Source organism: Aphelocoma coerulescens, chromosome 7 (assembly GCF_041296385.1).
Source record: "Aphelocoma coerulescens isolate FSJ_1873_10779 chromosome 7, UR_Acoe_1.0, whole genome shotgun sequence".
Lineage (NCBI taxonomy): Eukaryota > Metazoa > Chordata > Aves > Passeriformes > Corvidae > Aphelocoma > Aphelocoma coerulescens.
Window position 1 is genome coordinate 20,094,344 of NC_091021.1, and position 27,060 is coordinate 20,121,403.

Here is a 27,060-nt window from a genome sequence, read left to right on the forward strand (position 1 = left end):
AATCGAGACTGTCCAGCTCCCAGAAAATCTGGCTCAGCTCCCTGAAATTCTGGCTGAAAAAGCTTATATTGAGAATCCAGTGATTTCTGCATGTCAGCATTGCCTAAGGAATTCTTTGGCTCCCAGTCAGTCCCTACAAAGAGTAATGTGCAGTTTTGTACGTGTGAAGGTACCTGTCTCTGGTATCTATCTCTGCTTGTGCAGCAGGGCATGGCTCTGTTATGGATTATGGGTGGATATCCAGGCTGTTGGTGTGTGGTGGAGGAGGGTGTCACATACACAGAGTATAACTTGGTTAGTGAACATGCTTTTCCTTCAGCAAACCGCAACTGCACAGCGGCAGAGTTCATGTGTGCCAACAATCAACCCCCACTCAGGAGGTGCATTCCTCGGGCATGGGTCTGTGATGGTGATGCTGACTGCAGTGATGCTCTTGATGAACACCAGAACTGCACACGAAGATCTTGCACAGAAAATGAGTTTACCTGTAGTAATGGCTTGTGCATCCGTAACACATACAGGTTTGTAACTACTGAAGCAGCTGTAGAAATTCTCAAAATTGCTTGTTGTGAAGGAGCTAATTCAACCTTTTTTCCTCACCATTAGTTGTAAGTAGATCTACATATTGTAGTGAAACTATTTATCTGCTCTGAATTTGTGCATTAGCTTTGACTCGAAAATGCTCTAGAATTTTCTATGTTAATATCCCCCTTGCTCACCATTAGCATTTAATACTTCTTTTTGTCATTAGTAACCTCTCCTGGGGTGATTCTGTCCAGCCTGTAATGCACACGGAGAATATTAGCAGGACCCACAGGATCAGACTATATAATATGACCCCAGTTTCTGAAAGTCTCTTCTATTGGAGCCAGTAATACCGGCCTTCTTTGGAAATTGGGAGAGTGTATCTATCCGTCTGCCCTGGAGACAGTGATTGCCTTCTTATATTTGAAGAGTGTTCATTCTTCTTCAGGTGTGATAGGCGAAATGACTGTGGTGACAGCAGTGATGAAAGAGGATGCACCTATGAACCGTGTCAACAGCACCAGTTTACTTGTCAGAATGGGCGCTGCATTTCCAAAGCCTACATCTGTGATGGGGATAATGACTGTGGTGATGAATCTGATGAGCTGGAACATCTCTGTAGTACACCAGAAGCAACCTGCTCTCCCCATCATTTTAAATGTGACAATGGAAACTGCATTGAGCTGGTTAAAGTCTGCAATCGGTTGGATGATTGCTTAGATAACAGTGATGAAAAAGGATGTGGTATGTATATATTTGTACTGTCTAGTTAGAAAAGCTTAGGCACCTTTGAAAAAATTAAAATTATAAGAAAGGTGTCTTTTAAATTTTTTTGCTGTAATTAATTCATACTTATTATGTGCTGTTTTAACTGACTGTGACAATGAGCTAATGATATAAACAAAATATATTTCATACACTGTTATGTATTGCCCTTGCGTTTCCAAAATATGCCATAGTCCATACTTTGCACTTAGGGTGTTTTGTGACAGACTTCAGAGGTGGTAGAATAATTTAATATTGGATTAGGTTGTTTTCTTTTTTCCTTTATTACAGCAGCCCACATCCACAATCAGCATTTTCAGAGGGTAGCAGGGAGAGAGAGAAAGTGCATTGGAAAGTGACTGCACTATTACTCTGCTAGCTGGTTCCTTGAATAGAACTCCTTTCCTTCCCCAGGTGTAAATGAATGCAGTGACCCTTCAATCAGTGGATGTGATCATGACTGTACAGACACACAGACAAGTTTCTACTGTTCTTGTCATCCCGGATACAAACTTATGTCTGATAAACGGACTTGTGATGATATTGATGAGTGCAATGAAACTCCATCAGTATGTAGCCAGATTTGTGAGAACACAGCTGGCTCCTACATCTGTAAGTGTGCCCCAGGCTATATCCGGGAGCCTGATGGAAAAAGTTGCCGACAAAATAGTAATATCTCCCCATACCTTATTTTTAGCAACCGTTACTATCTGAGAAATCTCACAGCAGATGGCCAGTCTTACTCTCTCATTTTGCAAGGACTGAGAAATGTGGTGGCACTGGACTTTGACAGGGTGGAAAAGAGGTTGTACTGGATTGATGTGGGGAGGAATGTCATTGAACGAATGTTCCTAAATGGAACAAATAAGGAGGCAGTGATAAGTGATGATGTGCCCAACGGGGAAGGTATCGCTGTTGACTGGGTTGGCAGGTAAGAAAATATGTTTTTTGTCTTTCTGGGCTACTGAAGAAATGATGTGTGAAGGAGTTTATCTGAAGGGTTTTTCCCCACTTCATATGAAATTCCTGATGAGTACTGAAATAGTTTGGATTGTGGATGCAGCGTTATACAACTGCTCTGAAACTTATTTATCAGCATCTAATACGTAACACTGTTCTTTACTCTTATATGTAGTATACTGAGGTTATGTCAGACTTGCTCTTTTATCAATCAGTCGTTTGCTAGCAGTTGTTGGGATTGGGATGCAGGCTTCACTGCATAAACAAAATATTGTTACAGGTAACTAGATTCCAGTGAAGTAAGTAATAGTAAGCCTTAATGAAATTTAGCTCCTGTACCAATGTGAAGAGCATGTGTCTTTTGCTCTTGAAAAATGCCCCTGACACACTCAAACAACATGATCCACATCATCTTCTGCCGGGAGGCCAGCATATGAGTGAGGTAATTGGAAAACACATCTCATTGTGGTAAATTTTTAATTGCCTGCTGTGTTTCAAAAAGTAGTCTGATTTGCTGCCACCTCTGTCCTTATGTGGTGCCCACTCTGACAGTGTTCTTGCTCCTGCTTTCCAAGTGCAGTAATATAAGTATGAAAAGTCTAAAGAACATGGATCAGACTGTAAACTAAGAAGAATTGTTCAAGAAGTCACTTTGGGAACTTACATGGGAGTGTTTATATGAATATGTCCATATAAAAGTTTTTATGTTTAAACCACTTTGTCTCTAAACCTAATGATAATTAATGTTGCCAGCAACCCCAAATGCTTTATGATTCTTGGAGAGGTGGGGAAGCAAAAGACAAATTTTAGCTGAAATGGTCCTACTGCTTCATTTCTAATACAGCTTTTGAATTATTTCAGCTACCATTAGTTATGTCTTCAGTCGGTTCTTGTTTAGATGTTTCAGACAGGCTGAAGGACAGTACAATGGTTGAATTTGTCTGCTTGTTTTCAGTGCAGGGAGAGGATTGGAGGATGCTGCAAGGTGCAGGTTGGAGAAGACTACCTTCTCCTTCCTGGTGGGAATGGTACTGCTTAGGGTGGTGTAGGCAGAAATTATATCTGTCAGGCTCTTTCTGGAATGACACTGTGGATGCTGGAGCTGACCAGCTCTGCAGAGAATTTCAAAATACCCTGCTGTAGTTCTAATTGAATTTAATGCTTCGTTTTGATGGAGGCATTTAAAAAATCATTCCTACTGCTTGTATGATTTCTTTGCTTACAGCTGTGTGTAATTCTCAGGGAAGGTAATAGAAGTGTTAGAAAATTCTAGGTGAAGTTTAAATTAGAATGTCAAACTGCTTAGGACTTTTCTACCTGTTTGATGAGAGCAGAGGTGGCAGCATGGAACAGTTCATGATTCTCTACAATATCTTACAGCCCTGGTCACAGTCCATTGCACTGCATATCTGTTTTCGTGCTCCTGGCCATTGTTGGTAGGACAGGAAGGGAAGAGGGGTTTAGGAATTTGTAGGTGAATGGCATATTAGTACTCAACTGGGCACCTGCAAGTTTGAATTTGGCACCACTGATTGGGCTTACAGGAACAATAGGAGAGAAAAGGACAGCCTGGAGCATGGTGTAGAAGAGATGTCAATGAAGCACATGTTCCTTTACAGTAGATACATTGCTTCTAGGAGAAAAAAAATTTAAAGATGCTGTGAAGCAAAATAAGGAAAAAAAAAAAAATAATGTTAAATAAGTTAAAATATTTCAGAAAATTGTACTGGGTGGATGCCTACCGAGATTGTCTCTACGTCTCTGAACTTGATGGAAGATTCCGGAAAAAACTGGTGGATCAGTGTGTGGATGCCAACAATACTTTCTGCTTTCAGTATCCCAGAGCAATTGTTGTTCATCCAAAATATGGGTATGATGTTTCAAGAGTCCTTTTCCTTTCTTTTGCAAATAATCTTGCACTATTCTGAAAATCTGAAGTAAATTTTGGCTGCTTACATTTAGATTTCTCTGGTGTTAGTTGCAGCTTAGGAAAAATAGTAGCTTGCCTATTGTAGGTGTATATGCATGGCTGTCAGCTACCATTGAAAGTGGAATTTGCTTTCCTATGGACTAGAAAGTTCTGATTGCAAGGCTAAAAAGGTTGATAGAAATGAGTGTAGTATGGTAGCTGTTGGGGCTGGCATTTTGAAGGCAATTGTGACTGCACAGTTGTCTGCTGTAGCAGTTAAACTAAGAAATATATTATCTTTCTTCTTCATCAATCTCTGCTTTAGTTCTGTGGCAGAAAATACTGTATTTGAGGCATGGCTTCTGATATTTACTTCAACAATCCTAACTATAAGTATTCATTTGAACAGACAGATTTACTGGACAGACTGGGCAGATCGAGCCTATATTGGACGAGCAGGCATGGATGGCAAGGAGAAGACTGTGATCGTCTCTACAAAGTTAGAGTGGCCCAATGGACTTACCATAGATTACACCAATGACAAGCTCTACTGGACAGATGCCCATCTAAATTATATTGAGTATGTACACAGAAAATATTAAAACAACTGAATAATTGCTCATATCAGATTGTGGTGAGAGAATTTATGGGTGCTGTAAAAATAATACATATTTCTGCCCACTGTCTCTATAGAAAATGAGTCAAAATGTCTGGAGTAGTAGATTATATGGATCATTAGATTACACAGTAACTGAGTTGCTATATTCACATTCTAGGTTCCACTGAAAGTTGTCCAAAAGTTACAGTGAAAAGGTTCACACTCTGTACTAAAATAAACAACTTCTCTATATCTAGTTATACAACTTGAACCAAAGCAATATTGACTATAAAATCCCTATTTTTTGATCCCCTTGTTTCTGCTTATAGATAAGAATTGAACTGTAACTAAACTAGTTATGTGCTATTAAGTTGTATACATACCATTAGAAGATGTCTGAGTGTCCATAAGTATGATACGGAATTTCCTGTTGGCAAATGGGATTATTTTGTCAACCAAGACAAATCTATTTATTGCTTCTAGTACTAGAAAATTTCCACCTAAATACCAGTAAAAAAGATAGTACTCTATTTCAGTGATTTTGAAATACATGATACTGAAATACTTGGAAAACAATAATTTGTATTTATGTTAGTGTTCATATTTGTATTCATATTTACATCCACATTTAAATTTATATTTGTATTTACTTCTATTCTTCTCTACATTAATTCTTCTGCCAGCCTTTTCTATGAAAAAGTGTTAAAAATGTCTTTTAAAAAATTTGTATTAATTATATGTTTCTTCTCTCTTGTATTTCATAATTTCCCCATATAGCAAGGTAATAGTAAAAATGTGAAGTCTTGTCAAAGATAGCTCACCAGAGGAATCTCTAAATCAGAAAGACATGTAAAATTTAGGAATATAGGAAGCCTATTATTGTCTTAAGTGTTCCGTTATTAGCAGTCTGAATCATCTAGGCAAGCTAGACTCTTTTGTGACAAAAATAACTTGCTGTTAAAGCAAAAAATGTGCAAAATTTTCATTGTTCTAGCTAATGTGTTTCTGTGGGAAGACTATACATTTCAGTGGATGTTACTCTATTCTATTTATTTCCCTGAAATAGCCTGCTTTACTTTCCTCCATATGCTAAAATGAATTTGCTGAGGATGGTGATCTGTCTTTAGGGCATAACGAAGCCTCAGTTCTACATTGCATGTTTCTGGTCACCAATAATGAAGTGCCATAAGCATACATAATATGTGAAAAGATGAAAAGAAGTTTTAGCATTTATCTGAATGTTTTGCACAAATTTTTCTTTGTGGAGGTACTCTGACCTGGATGGACATCATCGTCATACAGTATATGATGGGACTCTACCTCATCCATTTGCAATAACAATTTTTGAAGACACAATATATTGGACTGACTGGAACACAAGGACAGTTGAAAAAGGAAATAAATATGATGGATCAGAAAGGACTGTTCTTGTGAATACCACACACAGACCATTTGACATCCATGTTTACCATCCATACAGACAACCATTTGGTGAGGAAACAGAATTAGATTTGCGTTTAGAGAGTCAGCTGTTATGTGGGGACTAGTTGCAAAGTGTCGTGAATGCACTCAGCTTTTGCCTTTGCCAAGGGGAATAAAATGCACAGAGTAAATGTAGGCATCTACTTTACATTTATAAATTGCCCTTTCTTTGAAAAGCAATGACTGGTAATGCATAGTTTTAAATTAGCTTCTAAAACATCATGGCTGAATAGCATACATTTTGTGTATATGAAATCACATATATTTTCCTCATGAAATGCCTACTTACCTAGGTTTTGTTTTTCAACATCTTTTATTTAAGGTTTCAAAGCAGTACTAGAGGAATCTATTGTAGATTGAAACCTTTGTGTTCTGGAATTTATAAAGTATGGTATTATTTATTCTTCTGTTTTACCAGTTAATAATCCTTGTGGCACCAATAATGGTGGTTGTTCTCATCTTTGCCTAATAAAAGCTGGTGGTCAGGGGTTTTCCTGTGAATGTCCTGATAACTTCATGGTCATACAGTTTGGCAATACAGCCCACTGCCTTCCAATGTGCTCTAGCACCCAGTTTCTCTGTGCAGACACTGAGAGGTAAGTCCACTGCTCACCATTGCTTTTTCAACATGTGTTTTTAAGGATGTATTTTACAGTTTAGTTTGTTCAAAGGGGCATGAAATTAGGAATTCGTTCTGCTCTCACTATTGAGTTTGTGACCTGCTTGCAAAGAGAAAACCAGGAAAAATAGGAAGACAGGCTTCCAGTTTGGAAAAGTACTTCTTTACTGGTTGCTTAAGTAGTACTTTTTTTCTTTCTGTTATATGGCATTGCTAATGTAGCAAAGTTTGGGTTGTTAGAAACATGAACCTACAGAAACTGTTTCTTGTTGAATTCTCAGACCTGGAACCTTCTCTTATTTTTAAACATCTTTTACAATGTATCTGTTTCTGCCAAATATATGCTGTCTGCCAGTGGCCCAGGAAAGGCCTTTAGCTGATGTGAGGGCACATTTATAACCCCTTTTACTGAGACAGCAGTGGAGGGAGAGGAATGGTGGTGTAAGAGTTCTTCTACTGATGTAGCACTCTGGAGCCTATGAGGCGGGTGTGCTTATTGGGTTGCCTTTTGAAGCAGTGTTATAACAATAATCCCTAGTTAAATTATTGTGCTAAAGTTTGGGTGAACTATTGAAATGTTACCTCATTAAAAAGCCAGTTGGAGATTGATCTAAAAAACATGAGAGAGGATTACCATAAATAAACATAAAAATGAAATAGTTATTATTTTCTGTGAACTTCCTTCTAGAGGTCCACCAATATCATCTGTTTATCATCTGTTTCTGGTGACAGTATTCTGGCATATTTTGTTAGCATTTGACATATGAAATAGAAGATATAAAATTCAAGATGTTTTGGGTGTTTCAAGAATAACACTAAGACATGACTGTCTTTTGTGCTGTAAAAGGATGGTTGTACATCTGTAAAGCCATATTCTCAACACAGAACACCCCGTTTTCTCTTTGTAGGTGTATTCCCATCTGGTGGAAATGTGACGGACAGAGGGACTGTCGAGATGGCTCCGATGAGCCCCCAACCTGTCCGCAGCGGTACTGTCCTGTGGGGCAGTTCCAGTGTAATGATGGGAACTGCACAAGTTCACATTTCTTGTGCAATACCCAGCCAGATTGCCATGACAGATCAGACGAAGATCCTGTACTTTGTGGTATGTTCCAACAAATAAATTAAAGTATTTTGCCAGTATAAAACATGTAATCAACATACAAATTTCATCATCACTATCTCTTTTTCAAAGATGAAAAGGTGAGATAGACAGATGCAGTCTTTCTAGTCTTGCACCTGCTGGAGCACTTCACCTCAGTGCAAGCAGGGTAAAGGAGAGCAAAAATGTATTATATCAAAACATAAACAGTTTCTGTACCTTTGAGACAGATTTGCACTGAGATAAATTACCATCTGAGGTATAAAATATTAGAAACAGGACTCACTTTGTTTTGCTCTGAGTAAAGCCATGGTGATTTTGAAGAATCTAAGGCTTCCTAATGCCCAGGTCAGTCTAACTGGTGGCCTAATTTTCCCTCTATTTTACTTTGCGTGATGGGACAAAATTATTACATCCTCTGCATTGCACAAAATCCAATTCATGTGGGAAGATTTTTTTTGGAGAGCTGTATGTGACAGCAGTCTTATAGAAATGTAGCATTATTATGCTTTTGGAATAATGTTATCTCCTTTAAAACCTATGCTATTCCACATACTTATGTCTATTTTAAAAAAGCATATCCTTAGTTCTCTTTTTGTAAATAACATAGTTCTAGCAGTTGCAAGCTTACTAATATAAAGTGAAGGGGAAAGCAGTGTAGTTATATAAGTGATAGTTTCATTGCCTTCCATTCCAAAGTGTTTCTAACAATGACAGAATTAAATGAAATGTTAATTTTAGCTGAGTTTCAAATAGCTAAGATCTTAAGTGTGCCACAGGGGAATTTACAAAGAGGAAATACAGCAGCTGTGTAATGCACTGATTTTAACATACTGGGTCAGTCTAGGTCTATGTAATTCCTTTTACTCATTATCTCGTGCATGGGAACAGAATCCTTTGGTCTAGGACATGTATGGAAATTATAATACACTGTTTTCTCTTGAACAGTTTGGCAGTGTATGTAAAAGAAAGTAGTAGAGTGGAGTATGGTGAGACACAGAAATTCTGGAAGTAGAGATAAGTGTTGATTCCTGTTTTCAGAGCTACCCCAATTTGCCAGCACTGTGGATACCAGCTTTTTGTGCTTTCCTCTTTCTGAATAGAGGCTATATATTTGTAGGTTGTGCAGCTAATACTAGCATAGTCTTCTGCTATGTTTTCTGTCATGTTCATTCATAGAGAAACAGGCCCATCAGGCAATACACACCTAAGCTGATAGCGTGGCCAAAGTTCCACTTAGCTCCTCTGTGGAGTGACTGGGAGACCCTGCCTCAATCATGTTGAATGCTGGGTTTACTTCCCTCTGCTTTAGGAGAAGGTAGTGTATGTCTTGCTCCTAGAAAAACGTAGAGCCTTAGTGAGCTTGTCTGAAGATGCCTGGAGAAAATATGACATGGGATGTTAGAAATGTGTACCTTAATTGCTTTAACTGGGTGAGTATATGTGATGTTTTAAATTTTTTCTGGCTTTAACTGTTGGTGTAAACATAAGGGCTCAACTGATATAACAGCAGCAGACCATTTCTGTAAATTTCAATATCCTAACAGCTAATCTGTATTCTTTCAGCTAATCATCAGTGTGAAACTCATCAGTGGCAGTGTGCCAATAAACGATGTATCCCAGAAGCCTGGCAGTGTGATAGAGAGGATGACTGTGGTGATAATTCGGATGAAGATAGCGCTCACTGTGCCAGTAGAACCTGTCCCCCAGGCCAATTTAAATGTGACAATGGCCGCTGCATTCCACAGTCCTGGAAGTGTGATGTGGATGATGATTGTGGTGATAACTCTGATGAGCCATTCCACGAATGCAGTAAGCATGTAGCTGTAGTAAGATGCCTGTATTAGAGTGCACCAAAAGCAGAGTGAACCACAGTACTTAATTTGCCTGAGATTGAAAGTTTATTGGAAAGGGGTATTTTCTGCAAGCTAATTGCATTTGTGTAGTAAAGAGCATTAGAAAACATAGGGACTATGTGATAATTTACTACTTACTTATTTTTGAAGGGGAGAAGGCTTATTTTTGCTGGCCAGATTGTCAGAAACTGGCAGCATCTCACTCTGACTTTCTTGATGCTAGGATTTTCCTATATGCTCTAGCATGTCTTTCTGAACCAATGGGTGTCTTGAAGAACTTGTGACCAAGTTTTGCCATCTGAGGACAAGCTGCCTCCTCTGGTTCCCAGGTTTGGGGCTATTGCCTGTGTTACCAGCTCTAAATAATTTGGTGAAAAACACAATGAGTGTGATTTGAACCTTTGATGGGTTTAAAGTATATGCAGAATACAAGCAGCATAGATTGGAAAAGATAGTTAAATCAGATACATTTGATACTTTCTCTTTTACAACACTGAAGTTAGCAGATAAGTCTTTTTAGTTGAAATAATTGAACGTAAGTTATAAAAGGTTAGGAGAGGCAGAATAGCAAGGAGGACAGTTAATGGCTAAGTAACACAACTAATTTTGACAACTGCCTCTTTCAGTGGGACCTGCTTATCGATGTGACAATCACACACAGTTCAGCTGTAGAACCAACTACCGTTGCATACCATTGTGGGCAGTATGCAATGGGAATGATGACTGTAGAGACAACAGTGATGAACAAGGCTGTGGTAAGTTTGGAGGAGGTCATTTCAGCATAACTGTGCCTAAAATATTTCTCCAATTTGCAAACACACAGATTTTCTGAAAGCCTTCAGTAAAAATGTACCTGGGCAAAGACTATGCTAATGTGTGCTGTTTTGTTGGCAAACTGTCTACACTGCAGAGGAGATGACTTGCAGTCCTTTTGGAGATTTCCGTTGTGACAATCATCGATGCATCCCGCTGCGCTGGAAGTGTGATGGAGATGATGACTGTGGAGATAACTCTGATGAGCACAACTGCAGTGAGTTCTTGTTTTGTCTGTAATGATATAGTCCCACTTATGACTTAAATATCCTTCTATTTCTTATGAGAACAAGGCAGACAGCTCTCAAATGCAACCATACTTTGCTTTATACAGTCTGTCTTTTATTTGCTGAAATACCACACTGATGTCACAAGGATGCATTCTGGTTACATAAAAACACTGATCAATCCCGTCATCACAATAACACAAATTCCTGTTTTCCACTAAGAAGTGACATTTGAATTTTGTCCTGTGTGCAAATGTAGTATTATCTAGTTTCTTAAACAATAATAGTGGATGTTTATTTTCTGATTTGAGTTAAAAGCTTCTGTATAATTCTGTGTTGAAACAAAGTCTGCAATGATTTTCCTTTTTTCTATATCAAGAGGGACATAGAATGTCTACCATGTTTAAAGAGTACTTGGGGAGAATGATGCTTTAACATCATTTAATTTTAAAGATTTTACCTCATTATCTGCTCACATTAGTTTTGTCTGGTTCAATGAGACAGGTGTGGATGTTTAACTCTACATCTGGGGAACTTTTCATATTTGTACATTCATTTTAAACAAAGGTCCTCGTGAGTGCACAGAAAGTGAATACCGTTGTGACAATCTGCGTTGCATTCCTTCACGATGGATCTGCGACCACGATGACGACTGTGAAGACAATTCCGATGAACGTGACTGTGGTGTGTATTATCTGAATGCTAACTCTTACATGTTCTCGCTGTTGCTTCTAATGTGATAAATTATTCTGCAAAATGATCTTTTATGGGAAGCATCTTTAAAGAAGTAATGTTCACTCTGTCACTTTAGTCATTCTGCCAAAAGTAGAGAATACCACAGTTTTAATAGTCTGGGTGTTTCCAACTTTTTTTAGAAGATTGTTCTCTAAAAGTAAGTAGTTTATCTGTTTTTGAACAAAAAGGCATTTCAGTTACTTCTGAATCTTTTCAGAGTTGAGGACCTGCCACCCAGGTTATTTCCAGTGTGATAGTGGACATTGTGTTGCAGAGCGCTTCAGATGTGATGGAAATGCAGACTGCCTTGATTTCTCTGATGAAGCAACTTGTCGTGAGTTTCAGGCTTTGCAATTGGTGCTCATTGTGCTCACTTTCGGAAAGATTTGCACTTTTCCCTATTTTTAAGTGAGATGACTCCTTAGAGATATAGAATTTTACAACACTCAGTGATATCAGAAAAAATTCAGGATGAGCATAATATTTTGAATCAGCTTTTTAATATAACAATGGGTTGCCATCTCTTACACTGATTGTAAATACATTCTGAATGGTAGGAAATGAATGTATTTACCAAGTCCAGGAGAAGATACACATGGAATGTACATCACAGCAGTTGTCTTTTAGAACCTGAATTATACAACATTTGGCTGTTCTTAAATGGAGGAGAAAGTGTATGAGAAGCCATTGAAAGGGCAAGGGTGTGGTTTATTTATATAGGGTGGTAGAATAATATTTTTGGTTTTTCTTTGATTTAGTTCAGTTCCTTTCACAGCTTTTACAGAATATGAGTGGGGTTTTTTTTCTATATCAACATGAGTACTTTTGGAATTAGATATCTTATGTGCTTTTTCAATCATTCACTTTTGGTGCCAGTGTGGTTAATTATCTTTATTATTGAACTAGATTCGTCAATAACAAATTCAAGTAGTATTTGTTAAATTAATTTCTTTATTTTCAAAAGCTTGTTTAACTTATGTTGTTCCACTATTCATTTAATGAATTAATTACATTGTAGCTGCCAAGAAGTACTCAGTCCTTGCAGCGCCTCATATAGTATCTCCTATTATGGAGAGAAGTGTTTTTAAAAATAGTGTGGGGTTGGGCTGAATATTTTTCATGAGAACATAAAATTTTTGTTGTAAATGAAAATGTCTTAATAATTTTCTTTTCTTCAGCTACACGGTATCCTAATGGTACATACTGTCCACCCATGCTGTTTGAGTGCAAAAACCATGTCTGTATTCAGCCATACTGGAAATGTGATGGTGATAATGACTGTGGAGATAACTCTGATGAAGAACTTCACCTTTGCTGTAAGAGAGAGGAATTATACTAAAATGAACAGTATGCTTAATCTCTACGTATGCTAGATCAATTAGAAAACAAACTGTAATTATTCGGGATGAGTGCTAAGAATTTTGCTGTATATGCAAGTTCACTTCATTCTCTGACAATGTTTCTCACTGCTTTGCAGATGCTTGTATACATGGTTACAAAAGTAGGGAGAAGCATATCAGAGAGAGAAGGACACTATTTCACGTTTTCAAGTTGGTTATCTAAAATAAGAATGTCAGTTTGAAATTAAAGATCAGTTCAGATAACGTATATTGTCAAAGGTGCTGAACTTTCAAAGCAATTAATGTTGTCAGGACATCTTTGTGAATACGACTGAGAAGCTCTAATAATTAGGTGTTGGAGGTACTACTTAAACTGGTTTTGTTATGCACTTAAATAACATGTTTGATTTCCAGTCAATTTACTTCATAAACAAACCTAGAAACCTCAGTGTTATATGTAGTTAGAGATTTGCCTTTGACTAAAATGAGGAACTGTCTTCTGATAAAAAAAATTTGTAATGTCCTAACATATAATAACCAAAATGTGCAGAAAATATTTTTTTGTGTCTGAATGCCTCCTCACCTTTTGAAGTATACGAAACATGTAAATGTTTCAAGATAAAGTGATATGAATAATTTGCAATCCAATGGCCTGAAGTATCAAAGTGTGACTGACTTGACCTCTGTGCTTTCAGTGGATATTGCCTGTGACTCTCCATTCCGTTTCCGATGTGAAAACAATCGCTGTATATACAGTCATGAGCTATGCAACCAGGAGGATGACTGTGGAGATGGAAGTGACGAGAAAGAGGAACACTGTATGTTTACACAAAATTGAGCATCAAATTCAGTAATTTTGATGTGCTTAATATTTAATAATACCAAAGAGATGTCAAAGTTTACCATAAATTATGAAAGGAAGATCTCTCTATGAAATAATTTGAACTATGGTTATTGGTACTTGTTATGATCCAGTTTTAAGGTTCTTAGAAATGCCTCTGCCTGAATTAAGGTGCAAATGAGACCATATGCCAGTGACAATAGTAAGGGTTTTATTTGATGGTAAATATGAGAGAAGGAGAGAGAGGAAGAAAGAAAGAAGTAGAAAAGGGGGGGGGGGGGGGGGGGGGGAGGCAGAAAGAGTGACAGAGACAGAATAAGGAAAATATCACCACTCCATGGATCCCGAGATGTTCCGTTGATCCTCTCCAGCTGGTCTTCTTGGTGGTAAATGTCCCCCCCCCCGCAAAAGGCACAGAGTCCCATGGGTGTATATGCTCAGGCTAGGTAGGCATGTCCTGGCATGTCCCCCTGGGGTGGGGGTCAGTCTCTCACAGCAGACTCTGGGTCTGTTGCATCATGTGCAGCCCTGTGGGGCCAAGCCTCTCACGTGAAAGTCCCGTGGATGTGGCCTTTGGGGTTGGGGGTTCCACAGCTGGGCTGGTTTGTGTAATCAGAGGATGGGTGTTTAGTGCCTCTCACCAGAGGTTGCACCATGCACCCAAAACCTCCTCCTCCCACGTCAGCTGGGGGGAGTCTGTGTAAGCCTGGCTTCTGTGAGCTGTGCTCTCCCCCCACCCCAAACTCAGCTGGGGATAGTTGCAGCTGGTGGCTTTGGCCGTTTGTGGATGCATACCTTTCCCCAGCCTGAGACGACTGAACAATGCATTTCCCTTTATCTAATCAACAGTTTGACTTTCAGTTCAAAGTCCCACTCTTCAGGGAAGCTTCTTTGATTCTTCTTCTTTATAATGAGCAAAACTTTGTACCAATGTTTGAGGCATGAACTGTTTTCAGTCTCTGACAGTGCTATGTATTTATAGCTCTCTATGCAAGTAGCAAAATCAGCAAACATTTGTCTGAAAGTATAGAGTGTGATTTTCAAAACAATATTATATTTTATTATGTGCACCAGCTACATTTTTTCATTTTATTATGAACCCCACTTAAAAGGAGGAAGAAGAAAGAATTCGGCTGTATTGTAAAATTGGGATGGGATGGCTAGCCAGGACTTTTAAAACACAGAGATGGATACTTTCTGAAGTTGTGGCACTGTTATGCACATACTAACAATCTTGATATTTAGGCCCAGACCCTGAGGAAGCTCTGTTAATATTCAATATGTTTTTGTTCTCCGATATCTTAAGTAGTTCTCGCTGACTGTGTTGTATATTTTCAAGTTTAATAATATTTTTGGTTGCTTAATAATATTATTTGCTGGCTTAATTGTACAACATTTTTAAAGTTAATAGTTTACTAATATCTCCATAATTTCTTGAAGTCTGCAGTAGATGTATGAAGTATATCATTAAAGGATATTAATAAGCTTGCACTATTAAAAAGAAAGTTCAATCAACTATTAACAGGAAGAATTTTCCTTTTGTCTTTTCTATAAAATAGCAGGACTTCTTTCAGTTCATGGAGATGTGACTAGAAGTCAGGATGTTACATCCTGGTTATGGTTTTAATTTATATAGACTTCCAAAGTACTCGTGTCATTGTTTCACCAGATGGCATCAGCTTCCTCATTAGCAATGGGGAATAGTGCAGTCTTTTGGTACTTTGTAGTTTAAACTGTGACAGAGGAATGTTTCTCTTCTTCGTTGTAGGTAGAGAGCCAACACCAAGACCTTGTAAAACAGAAGAATTCAAGTGCAGTAATGGAAATTGCATTCCCCTACATTATGTCTGTGACAACTACGATGACTGTGGAGACCATTTTGATGAAATGGGCTGCAGTAAGTAATAATATCAATAAAATATAAAATTACAATGCTGTTGAAATAGAATTTTCTGAAACTAAAAACAATGCATGTTTTTTCTTGAATAGCATACTAAGGATTATTGTTTTTTGATTAGCATGTGTGAATTATTTTATTGTTTTTTACTAAGCCTGTTCTAGGATTATCCAATTAGTGATGACAATATTTTCTGTTTTCATTCTTTCATTATTTTCATTCATTTTATTTTCTCTTCTGTTTTCATTCTTCTGTACATGTCTTTCAAGAACATGTAGATGTGGTATTTAGAGACATGGCTTAGTGGGTCTTGGCAGTGTTAGGTTTATAGTACAACCTGATGATCTTAAAGATCTTTTTCAACTTGAACGATTCCATGATTCTATGAAATTCAGTGCTCTGAACACAGTCTTTTTAGGCTTAGAGTATTTGTGCATCACAAAAAAAAGTTTCACCTTCGTTTTGATCTTGTTTGGAAATGGGTTGCATTACAGAGGCAAGAACATCCATTTATTTCAACCATAGTTGCAATAGACCAACCTATGGTGTTATTCACAGGCAGACTCTGAATTGATGTACATTGCTCTAGCCCTGTTAAATAAAAATATAATGAGATGCTTCTATTTTCTATTTTCCTTTTTATGGACATGACCACAGAATTCTTTAAGGACCACCAGTCCTTTGCTTGATGGCCCTCTTAGAGCCTCTGTACAGCTTTTATTAGCTATTTATTATAAATTTACTAGCATCCATTTAAATACAAAAGTTTTGACTTAAACTTTGAGATGAGAGAGTATTCCATGGAATCTCAAAAAGAAAAAAAAATCCTAACTGTTTATGTCAATATATAGACAGCTGCAGAGTGGTAATATGAGCATAAACTTGTAATTTCAATTTGTCAGGCTGTGATGGCTTCAAGTGAACGTGTGCCAAATGCTACACTGGTAATTTGCAATCCAGCAGACTTGCAAAATACAAATAACGTGGAAGCCTATAGTGCAGTCCATTTTGAAGCACCTGATTTCTCTGTCTTAATTACCATCCTAATGGTCTTTAGGTAATATAGCTCAATGCAATGACTTGATGAAAATACAGAAGTATAAAAAGGCTATGAAATTGTGAAACAGACACGTTCTGATGTCTGCGTTCTGCTCTTTGAGGATAAATATGAATACAGATCAGATGGTAACATTTGGAGCCTTCCCAACATCAAATACCCGCTATAATGAAAATAGAATATTTGTGTGTGTGTGTGTGTACAATGAATTTATGCTTCTTACATGTATGCTAAATTGAGCTGTTTAAACTTAATTTAATCAGCACTGAATTGTCTATGTAAAAAGGAGATAATCAGCTTAATGTAAAGTTTTTGCTGTACATCTGTAGCTTTTCCTCACGATCTGCCAATAATCAAATTATTTATCTTTTCTGCTTATATAACACATTTGAGTTTGTACTCAAGTATTTTGTGCATATATAGAGTATGTCAGAACCAATATAATTCTATATGTACTTTCAGAGGAATATAATTTTCATGATCTGTTAGAGACTGACTATTATCCCTGACTTGGCTTTTCCATTATAGGAATGTTTTAAAGGGCAGTGCATTCTGTGCAATGACCTGTACTGACTTCAGTAGGCTTTAGATTAGGTTTGGCATGAGCTACATGTCATCTTCTCTCTAGTTTCCAGATATTAATAATGTAGAGCCTGTGTTATGCATGATATTAATTGAGGATATTTCTTGTTCAGCTGATAAGAAAGCACTGGATAAGAAAGAGGTATGTTGGCAAAGTTAAGAGTTAGGGTCAAATCTCTTAAATTCTGCAGTTGCTGCAGATTGATGGTAATGTAGAATGTAATTTCTCTTAAGCAAGGTGAGCTTTTGTGGATACAAAAATGTTGTTAGCAAGGAATTTTCCTGCTTCTTCTAAACCATGGGATACTTTTCTCTCTCATGAAGAGATTAGCAGAAGTTCTGTAAACCATGAACACCTGCGACCTTGTAGAACTTTGTTTATGGTACAGTAGAAAAATATTTTGACGATGGATGTTTAGGATTTCTAGCCAATCCACCCAGTGGGCGGCTGATCCTTGTCCAATTAGACTGTGAAGAAAAATGCCTAAAAAAGAGTTTGTAAAATAATTAAATAAATCAATCTTGCTGCACAATTCCTGCCTGTTGGATCTTCTCTCCTCCTCCCTACGGCTGCGGGACACGGTAATATCGACAGCAGAAATAAGCTTTAATGGTTATGGCTCTTATCCTGACCCTGTTCTCATGTTTTCAGTTGACAACTCTCTTGGCCAGTGGTTATCATTGTCTTCTAATTTTTGTTAGAAAAAAAGGAAAGGAAACTAACTTTGTCTACCTGAAAACTATTTTCAATTGTATGACCAAATGACCACATTTTTATGCCTCCCACTTATCACTTAGTTTTTTGGTTATAATTGTATCATTTGCTTTCTTTCATTTTCTTTTTTTTTCCTTCAGATCCTGGAACAGAGCGAACTTGTGCAGAAAATATCTGTGAACATAACTGTACCAACCTGAATGAAGGAGGCTTTATCTGTTCCTGTAGGCCAGGGTACAAGGCCAGTGAAACTAACCGCAACTCCTGTGAAGGTATTTTTAATCTTGTAAATATCTTCTCACTGATAAGTGTTCAGTGACCTGTCACTTCATCATTCTAATGTGACCACTCATTTTCACATTCTAACAGGATTTTTATACATTTAGCAGATGCTTTCTAAAAAGTTTTGCTGCTGAGCCGTGTTTTCTATCATGTATCCCTCATTCAACAAAAAATTGTCTCCCCAGTTCAGACTTCTTTTAAGCTTTTGGTGGCTGTAGATATGTTTTTGCATATAGGTTTTGTTATATCTTTGCAATCTGAGGGATAGAAATTTTATGGTTTTTTTTTTCTTATTGAAAACAAACTTACTGCAGATTATACTCTTCTTCTGTTCTGCTCCCAAACAGACCTACCAAAAAGGTGTGTTGTGCCATATTTTTGCCCTGGGTTTTATGCAGATAAAATGTGGTGAGGAGTCTACTCAAAGGCCATATTTGTGGTCATGCGGTATAGTACCTTACCAGTTGCTATTTCAGTATGTTTAGATGAGAACATTTCTGCTTGTTTCTCCCAGCTCTTGTGGACAATTTGTGTAGTTTTATTAAACATGATCCAAGGCCACCCCTCCCTTTCCTTCCTGCTGATACAGTTTCTGAGGACTATGTGTCTTTGCTTCAGCATTTCAAGAAAACTTTGCTCTTGCATATCATTTTAGTCATACCTTATCTTTTGTCTTGCCTTAGTCATTTCACACAAAAATAAATCTGAAAAGAAATTCGTTAAGCAGGAATGCAGTAAGGCAGTTATTGGCAATGTGTAGTTAAGACATGGTGAACAGTAGATGAGTGATGAAGAGTTCTCTTTGATAACAGATGCTGATTTTAAGGATTGCTTATCAGGTACCTGATCTTTTAGAGTATGTGGGGAAGGCACAAACCTACCACTTCATGGAATAAAGATGACCAGCATAGAATCATCAAGGTTGGAAGAGGCCTTTAAGGATATCCAGTCCAACCGTCAACCCAGCACCACCACTGTAACCCCTAAACCACCAAACCATCACCCAGCACCAGATGCAGATGCCTCTGAAACAGCTCCAGGGATGGTGACCACTGCCTCCCTGGGTAACCTTCTCCGATACCTCACCACCCTAAGAGTGAAAGGGTTTTTTTCTAATATCTAACCTGAATTTCCCCTGTCTCATCTTAAGACTATCTCCTCAGCTCCTCTCACTGCAGGCACCGTAGAAGAGACTGGCTCCCACCTCACTACAACCTCCCTTGAGTGGGCTGTAGAGAGCAATGAGGTCAGCCTTGAGACTCCTAAAGACTAAACAAGAAAGAGATCAAGTTCTAGCAATATTTTCTCTTCTTGTGTCTAGATATCAATGAGTGTGAGATCTTTGGAACATGCACCCAGGACTGCAAGAATTCCAAAGGAAGCTATGAATGTTTCTGTGCAGATGGCTTCAGGTCTGTGGGTGATCAGCAAGGCAAACAGTGTGCAGCTGATGGTATGTTAACTGATAGCGAGATTGATTGCCACATGTAAAGAGCAAGTGCAATATAGCAACTTATTGAATGTAATACTCTCTTTTACAAGAAGGGAATAATGAAAACCAAACCTTATTTTTTAAGATATTATCTATGTATTCCACCTATTCTATAAACAGGAATAAAACTGCTCATCTCTGCTTCCAATTGTAAACATTAGAAATAATACCTTGATTTGGATGCCTGCCTTTGTTTCTCCTGAAATTTTCTGCAAACATAAACATGGTATCCTGTGGTTGTCATCAGAAGGAAATTAATGTTGCTGATTGCTGAAGTTTAGATTTTTTCAACAAAATAATGCACCAGAAAAAAGTTGCATTAAACTAGCATAAATCAAAGGCAGTTTGATGACAGGTTGCCACTCATTGTTCATGGACTGATGCACACAAACAGAAGGGCTTTGGCCAGTATTTCAGATCAGTCACTGACTTTTTATCATACCTCAGTGCAGTGACTACAGTGTGTGGCAGTCCTTGAATAGGTAGAGTTGATTCAGAAAATAATAGTAATAGATCAGTAATAATAAAAAAAAAAAGAGGTGAAGAAAATAGAAAAAAGTGACAATGGAGCAGTGTTATATAAAAAACAAAAACAGTACTGTGTTTAGAAAAGTAGTTACACTTTAATAGCTGTAACAGATAAATGATAGAAATATGGTGTGCCTAGTCAAATAGTCGAACAGAATGCCTGTGACCAAACCTACATGCTACTGGAGGCTTTGAAACCTAAAAATTATTTGTAATATGGCATCTCCAGGTTACCAGTCCAGGGGCCTAGTTCAGCAAATATTTACTGCTGAGTGTTTGGCTTGAAATGCAAAAGGACGTTCACACCTCAGTTTCTGCCTGGCTGCCTCTTTGTGCATGTGTCAGAAATCCAGTTCTTTGATACCCTTCTTCACAGGCTTTATTCAGGAAGCATCTAGACACATAAAGTGTTCAAGGCTAAGTGACAGAATATAATACAACTGTAGCTGGTAACATAATGAAATTTGTTGTGCCTAAAGTTCTATTTCTATGTATGCCCAGAATTCTGCCATGCTTTATAGTACAATCTCACAGCCCTCATAAATGAGGGCCAAATGGGATGTTATTAGGCTAACCCAAAATTTAACTGTGGTCAGGAGAACATTCATCTGAATATGGAGACATTAGAATTTAAAAACAATAAGGTAGAACTTTGACATGTCACGGCTTAAGGGACTGGCAATTTATTTGTACTTTCAAAACTGTTAGCTGTACTTGGAGAGGGAAAGTGGAATTGTGTAGTGTGTAGTGGCATTCTGGTTTTGAGATGTGGTGATATGCCAACAATGTAATGTTTAAGCATTTTTAAGGAATTATCTCTGCACGAGATCTATGGTGAAAGCAATAATAATATCCTCAGTGGTAAGCATTTAAATTTTTATGAATTTTGCAAAGCCATGAGGTTTGAATATCTCTGAAGCTTTAGAAGTGTCTCTACATTCCCTCTGCTTCTTGTACAGATACAACTTGTGAAAATCCCATTTAGTTTAGAAGTGATTTTCATCTGTTTTTTCTAAAATGAGAAAGACATGAAAGTAAATTCATTATTGTTTCCCAGGGAATCCTCCATTGTTACTGCTGCCAGATAATGTGCGGATTCGAAGGTACAATATCTCATCAGAACAATACTCTGACTATATCGATAATCAGGAGCGCATCCAAGCTCTGGATTATGACTGGGACCCTGAAGGGATAGGCCTGAGTGAGTATGCTAGTACTCAACCATGCAATGGTTGGTTTAAAAAGGTGCATTTCTGTATCATAGGTGTTTAATTTACACTGGAAAGCAAAATCAAATTAGATCAACTGGCCAGGTCTCAGTTGAATGTGCCCCTCCCCTCTACTCATTCTCCAGCATCAGTGTGGTTTCTTTTAATGCTTTAATTTAGTTTATCTAGATTTTGATCTGGTTTTCCTTTCATTTCAGTGTGAATTTAGCTGTAGAATTGTAGCTCTTTAGGACTATGCTGCAGTAGAGGACTGTTATTAATTAACCCTTTCCTTTTTCTTCTGCCTCTGCCAGTTCCCAAACCTGGCACAAGTCTTGCAAGAACTAATCCTTATACTAAGCAGGAATAGCCAATAGATCCCTGTATTAACTTATATTTTTGCTTCTTCTTCAGGTTCCCTATTTTTGCCATTTCCACAGGCCACTGTCCTGGGCCATACTTGCTCCTTAGGGTTATAAGTGTCTAAATGACTCTTAAAGTCATGTGTAAAGGTTTCAGAGCTAAGATCCTCTACTATTGAAAAATGTGATGTATATTTCTTGATAATACAGTTCAAGATCACTTTAGATGTATATCTTGCCTATGATGGATGACTTTAAAATTTACATACTAACACAATGTAATTTAGTTGAACAGACAACTTTTACCTTATTCATAGATAAGTGCAGCTGGTAACTTCACACAAGAACCTCTGAAAGATTAGAATTTTCAACAAATATGTAATTAACTCGACATTTATCATCTTTTTTAAGGTATTGTGTACTTCAGCATTCTGGGACAGGGTTCTGAGTTTGGAGCCATCAAACGTGCTTATCTCCCCACGTTTGACAGCAGTAGGAACAATCCAACAAAGGAAGTTGACTTGAATCTCAAATACATAGTTAAACCTGATGGGTTAGCTGTTGACTGGGTTGGAAGGTAAGTACACTGAAAAGCTAGAAAAATGCTGTACCTTGAATGTGTCAAGTATTTGATCAGGCTGTGCAAAATACACTTTTTTCTTCCTTATGAATTGTCTCTGAATATGTCTAGTCTGAAGGTAGTTCAGGACAATGTAGTCATCTGTCCTTGCTCAGACATCAGGTTAATAGATAAAATGCATGAGGCTGACTGTATCACATATTCTCTGAGGAAGGTGGCATTACTCTGCAACTGGCAGATCAATTGTGCTTCAGTAAAGTGATAGATAACACACTAGCCTTCATGTCAGATGGATTCTTCTTCAATGACTTAGGTAGGCTCCAGGGAACAAGCTTTCTTTGCTGTAGGAAGGAAAGCTCCCCAGCCCACAATGGAATTCTGTCTTTTATCTTTGCTCATTCCTTGCCAACCCTGTGCTATATGAGCAATCCCAAACCAGAAGTAGCTATGAAGTTTGATGAATAGATGTGTTTTCTCAGAAAATGGTTACGTTTTTGTAATTGTGTTTCACAGTTTTTCCTCCCTTTTATTGGCTGTGGATTTTTTTAGCCTTAAACATGGTAATTTTTTTTACTTAATCATAGAAATCATGAGATCACTCCTTATGTTTACTACCTTTGAGAAGAGCTGGGACAAAGTTGGGCCTGACTCTTGGGAGTTTGACTCTGATGTTTATGGTGTCATTTCATTTTGCAATATAACTGTTAAAGGATGTGGTGGACAGACATAGCTGTAATTCATTTAGTATAATGTTGAGAGGAACCTGATGTTTGTAGATGAACACTATGAAATGTAGTCAGAATTCTGTTTGAAGCTGAATGGACAGAGGTTATAGAGATTAGTCAAACTTCTGAATGCTGTTGCCAGATTTTGGATACAAAATCCTGAGAAAAAGTGAAAAAAATTATCTTTTTTTCCAGTAGTTTAGAGATAGAGTAGTTTAGAGATAGAGTTTAGAGATAGGGTCTAGGCTAGCCCTTGGGTTATTTTGCTGTTTGCTTCATGAACTGGAGGCACCTAGAAAACAAAATATCTCTGATGGCAGAAGGGGAGTGTCTGAATCTCTAGTCACAAATCCGTATGGTCATGAGAGCAAGCATCAAGGATATATATCATAAGCATTCTGGTGAGGCTTCAGCTTCATCTTGGTGAGCATCTTCAGCACTCCAAACAGTGCTGCACTGATTTCAGTACAATGTTGAAATGTATTTTAAAAAACCACATTTAATTACCTGCACATTATATAAAATGTTACCCATGGTTTGAGACACTTAGTCTTGCTGCTCATCTGCTAAATAGGAATTACAGTATTTTTTCACATTCCCAGCCCAGTTAGGAGATAATTTATTCAATCAGAAGGCACTGCGTAATTAGTGAGTGCATAATAATGAGTCTGTTTATTATCTAAAGTCAAAAAAATAATAAAGGCATGATGAAAAAGATAAACAAAATCCAAGGAAAACTAGAGTGAGTGCCCTATTTATTAGGACTAAAAGCATTTGCATCTGATGTGGCAACAATTTATTCATTAGTATGTCTGTCAGAAGAAAAAAGTCTAGAGGGGGAGCTGTGAACTAATAAGCTGTATATATCTCCAGAGCTGCTGCATAAATTACATGGTAAATCAATTTTTCTTGTAATGAACCTTATCATCTCCTGGAAAACATAGTCTTTAAAGATGCTTATTAGCCACCTCTGCTTCTTAAAATTAACAATGAAAGTTTTCAGTAGCCCTTCAATGAAGATTATTTGACAGGGACCAGAGGTAGCTGCAGAAACATTTTTAGAGGAAAAAAACTAGTGAGCCAACAGATCACATTTTCTAAACTTACCTATATTTAGGGTCTGTATATTCTATACAAGTTCAGTAATCAATGCAGGTTCATTATATTCATTTTGTTCAAGTCTGATGGAGAGTTTCTTCTTAATTTTTTTATTCCTCTTCCAAGTGTAAACTATTCACTTTTGGAATGTTTTGTGTTTTATGTAATTCAGACATCTTTACTGGACTGATGCAGGGACTAATCGCATAGAGGTGGCAAAATTAGATGGACGGTATAGAAAATGGCTTATTTTTTCTCAACTGGATCAACCAGCAGCTATTGCTGTCAATCCAAAACGTGGGTGAGTACTGCAGGACTTACCAGAATTATTTCAAATGCTTTTCAAAACCAAAAAACCCCACAGTGTAATTTTTTCAGGAAAGACTAAGGGAATGTTTTCCGTAACTTCCCTTTACTAACATTGCAAAGTTTGTGAGCATGGGAAAGCATTTTAAGATCAGATTTAATGTGGATGCTTGTGTTGGTGACAAGGCCAGATGTTTCAAATAAAAATCACTTTTCTACATTATTATGTGCACACCAAATTTCTCTGTTACTACTGAAACAGGGAAATAGATGGGAATGTCTCTTCACCAGCTCCAAGCAGGACAGTGATAGCCTCCTCCACGGGAAAAAGCAATGTAAATGCACTTGTACATTCAACAGCTGGGCTTGCTGCAACTTGGATTAAATGGTAAATCATCAGATACTGTGATATGTGCTTCCCTCAGTTGGAGTACAGCAGCATGGCTCCCTGAAGTGACCTGGATGCTACAGCTTTATTGTGACTGATGGATGTTCTTTCGGTATTTATTTTTTGTACTTGTTCAGTGAACTCACTGTGACCTTCCCAGTCACATCTGCAAAACATAGGTTGCTGAACAGCTTTTTTTTCCATTACTGACCTTTTCCATGAAACTCCAAAGGATAATCACAGTGATCAAGTTCTGAACCTTATCCATTTCTCATTCTGTACTTTCAGGCTCATGTATTGGACTGACTGGGGAAGGCAGCCAAAGATTGAATGTGCCTGGATGGATGGACAACAAAGACAAACTCTGGTCTCCGAAGACCTTGGCTGGCCAACTGGTCTTTCTATTGATTATTTGAACAATGATAGGATCTATTGGAGTGATTCTAAAGAAAATATAATTGAATCCATGAGACCTGATGGAACAGACAGAACCATTGTACTACATGGAGGTAAGAACATATTATGCAATTAATAGTAACTAAGAGATGTGCTAACAAGCACTTGGGCTTCACAAGTGAGGCTACATATGGGAGCTTTTCAGACATTAAGTCCTGGTAGTGTTTTCTCCTTTGTACAGTGATCAATGGCATACCAGGCTCAGCGATGCCTGGTAACTGGACTCCCTGAGCGGAGTTTGTGACCCAAATAGGGGACAATGTGGAAAATTGGATTCTTGCTTTTTTACGTATACTATTAATCGGTATTAATCAGTGTGGGCACTGTGATATGAAGAGGTCGGGCACCTTACATATTATATGAGGACATAAATGTATGACTGCATATGTCTTAAAATGAAAGCAATAAATAATATATTTAAGCTGAAGAACAGCAGTTTTGTTACTTACTTCTACTGGAGATTTGCTTGCTGATAGTCTCTTATTTGGTTCCTTTGAGAAGTAGGCAGTCCATACAGCCTTGATGTCTTTGAAGGCCATTTATATTGGATAGCTAAAGAACGAGGAGAAGTCTGGAAGAAGGATAAATTTGGAAGTGGAGAAAAAGTGAAAGTGCTTACTGTAAATCCGTGGCTTACCCAAGTGCGCATCTATCACCAGCACAGATACAATCAATCAGGTGGGTAATCAGGATCCCAGTGAGCCATTTCTTGCTATGAAATCCAAGTTGGTATTGATGTCTTCAAAGAGCTTAGTAACCTTTTGATAATGTGTCTATCAGTAAATGGTAGTATTAGTTTCTGAAGACCTAAAAATGAAATAGAGGCTGACAAGTGTTTTCTGCACACACAAAATGAAGTCAACAGTGGAACACCACACATTGGTCTTTTGAGTCTCTAAGTTATGACCATGTCCTTTCTCTTTTTCCCCTGCATCGTGAGGACAGTCATAATATGTATTTATCCTGGCAAAGTGCTGATCATTTACTACTTCGAGAAGTTTGTTTGTGGTGCTATATGAGCTCTCAGTAGCCATTGTCTCTCCCTTAAGAATGTAAGAAAAGGCAGAGGGAAGGTTTTGGTATAAATGTGATGTGTTGACAAGATACACCACTGACTATGGAATTGCCCTACCTTACCTCAGAAATATTGCTTCTTCAAATCTTCATCACTTTATCACTTTTTCAGTGCCTAATCCTTGTAAAGATGTCTGCAGCCACCTCTGTTTGCTGAGACCAGGAGGATACACGTGCTCATGTCCTCAAGGGACTCGGTTCCTAGAAGGCAGCAGTACGGAATGTGATGCAGGTAGAATAATTTGTCAAACTGGAAATGAAAGCAACAGAAGCTTTTCTTTAGGAATACAAATGCACTACTGAATTAGAAGTATGGAGGGATAAGCTAACTGATGTAATAGATACTGGTAGACTCAGAACATCTGGCTTTTATTCTCAGTCATCACTGATTTCTGGTCACCTTGTACATTTTCTTTAATCTCTTTGCATGTCATTTGTAACAGGGATATAGGTCTGTCACTCCAACTAGACTAGTGGTCGCACTTTCTGATTTTTGTTTTGAAATTCCAAAATATTTTTTTTCAGAATGCACTGATTT

At 37.8% G+C, this 27,060-nt stretch overlaps 1 protein-coding gene across 2 annotated transcripts in view; it reads left to right on the forward strand.

The window, feature by feature from the left end:
- LRP2 (LDL receptor related protein 2) overlaps positions 1-27,060 on the forward strand; it is a 118,094-nt gene that overhangs the window by 80,143 nt on the left and 10,891 nt on the right. For both annotated transcript variants that reach the window (XM_069020729.1, XM_069020730.1), the window contains exons 48-71: positions 320-521; positions 974-1,269; positions 1,705-2,221; positions 3,968-4,120; positions 4,569-4,739; positions 6,025-6,248; positions 6,658-6,835; positions 7,767-7,963; positions 9,527-9,772; positions 10,443-10,571; positions 10,727-10,846; positions 11,424-11,540; positions 11,809-11,925; positions 12,770-12,907; positions 13,627-13,749; positions 15,541-15,669; positions 18,164-18,295; positions 19,627-19,758; positions 21,383-21,526; positions 22,307-22,472; positions 24,471-24,599; positions 25,281-25,501; positions 25,950-26,126; positions 26,635-26,754. In XM_069020729.1, the coding sequence (XP_068876830.1) occupies positions 320-521; positions 974-1,269; positions 1,705-2,221; positions 3,968-4,120; positions 4,569-4,739; positions 6,025-6,248; positions 6,658-6,835; positions 7,767-7,963; positions 9,527-9,772; positions 10,443-10,571; positions 10,727-10,846; positions 11,424-11,540; positions 11,809-11,925; positions 12,770-12,907; positions 13,627-13,749; positions 15,541-15,669; positions 18,164-18,295; positions 19,627-19,758; positions 21,383-21,526; positions 22,307-22,472; positions 24,471-24,599; positions 25,281-25,501; positions 25,950-26,126; positions 26,635-26,754 (4,278 nt within the window). The remainder of the gene's footprint in view (positions 1-319; positions 522-973; positions 1,270-1,704; positions 2,222-3,967; positions 4,121-4,568; positions 4,740-6,024; positions 6,249-6,657; positions 6,836-7,766; positions 7,964-9,526; positions 9,773-10,442; positions 10,572-10,726; positions 10,847-11,423; positions 11,541-11,808; positions 11,926-12,769; positions 12,908-13,626; positions 13,750-15,540; positions 15,670-18,163; positions 18,296-19,626; positions 19,759-21,382; positions 21,527-22,306; positions 22,473-24,470; positions 24,600-25,280; positions 25,502-25,949; positions 26,127-26,634; positions 26,755-27,060) is intronic.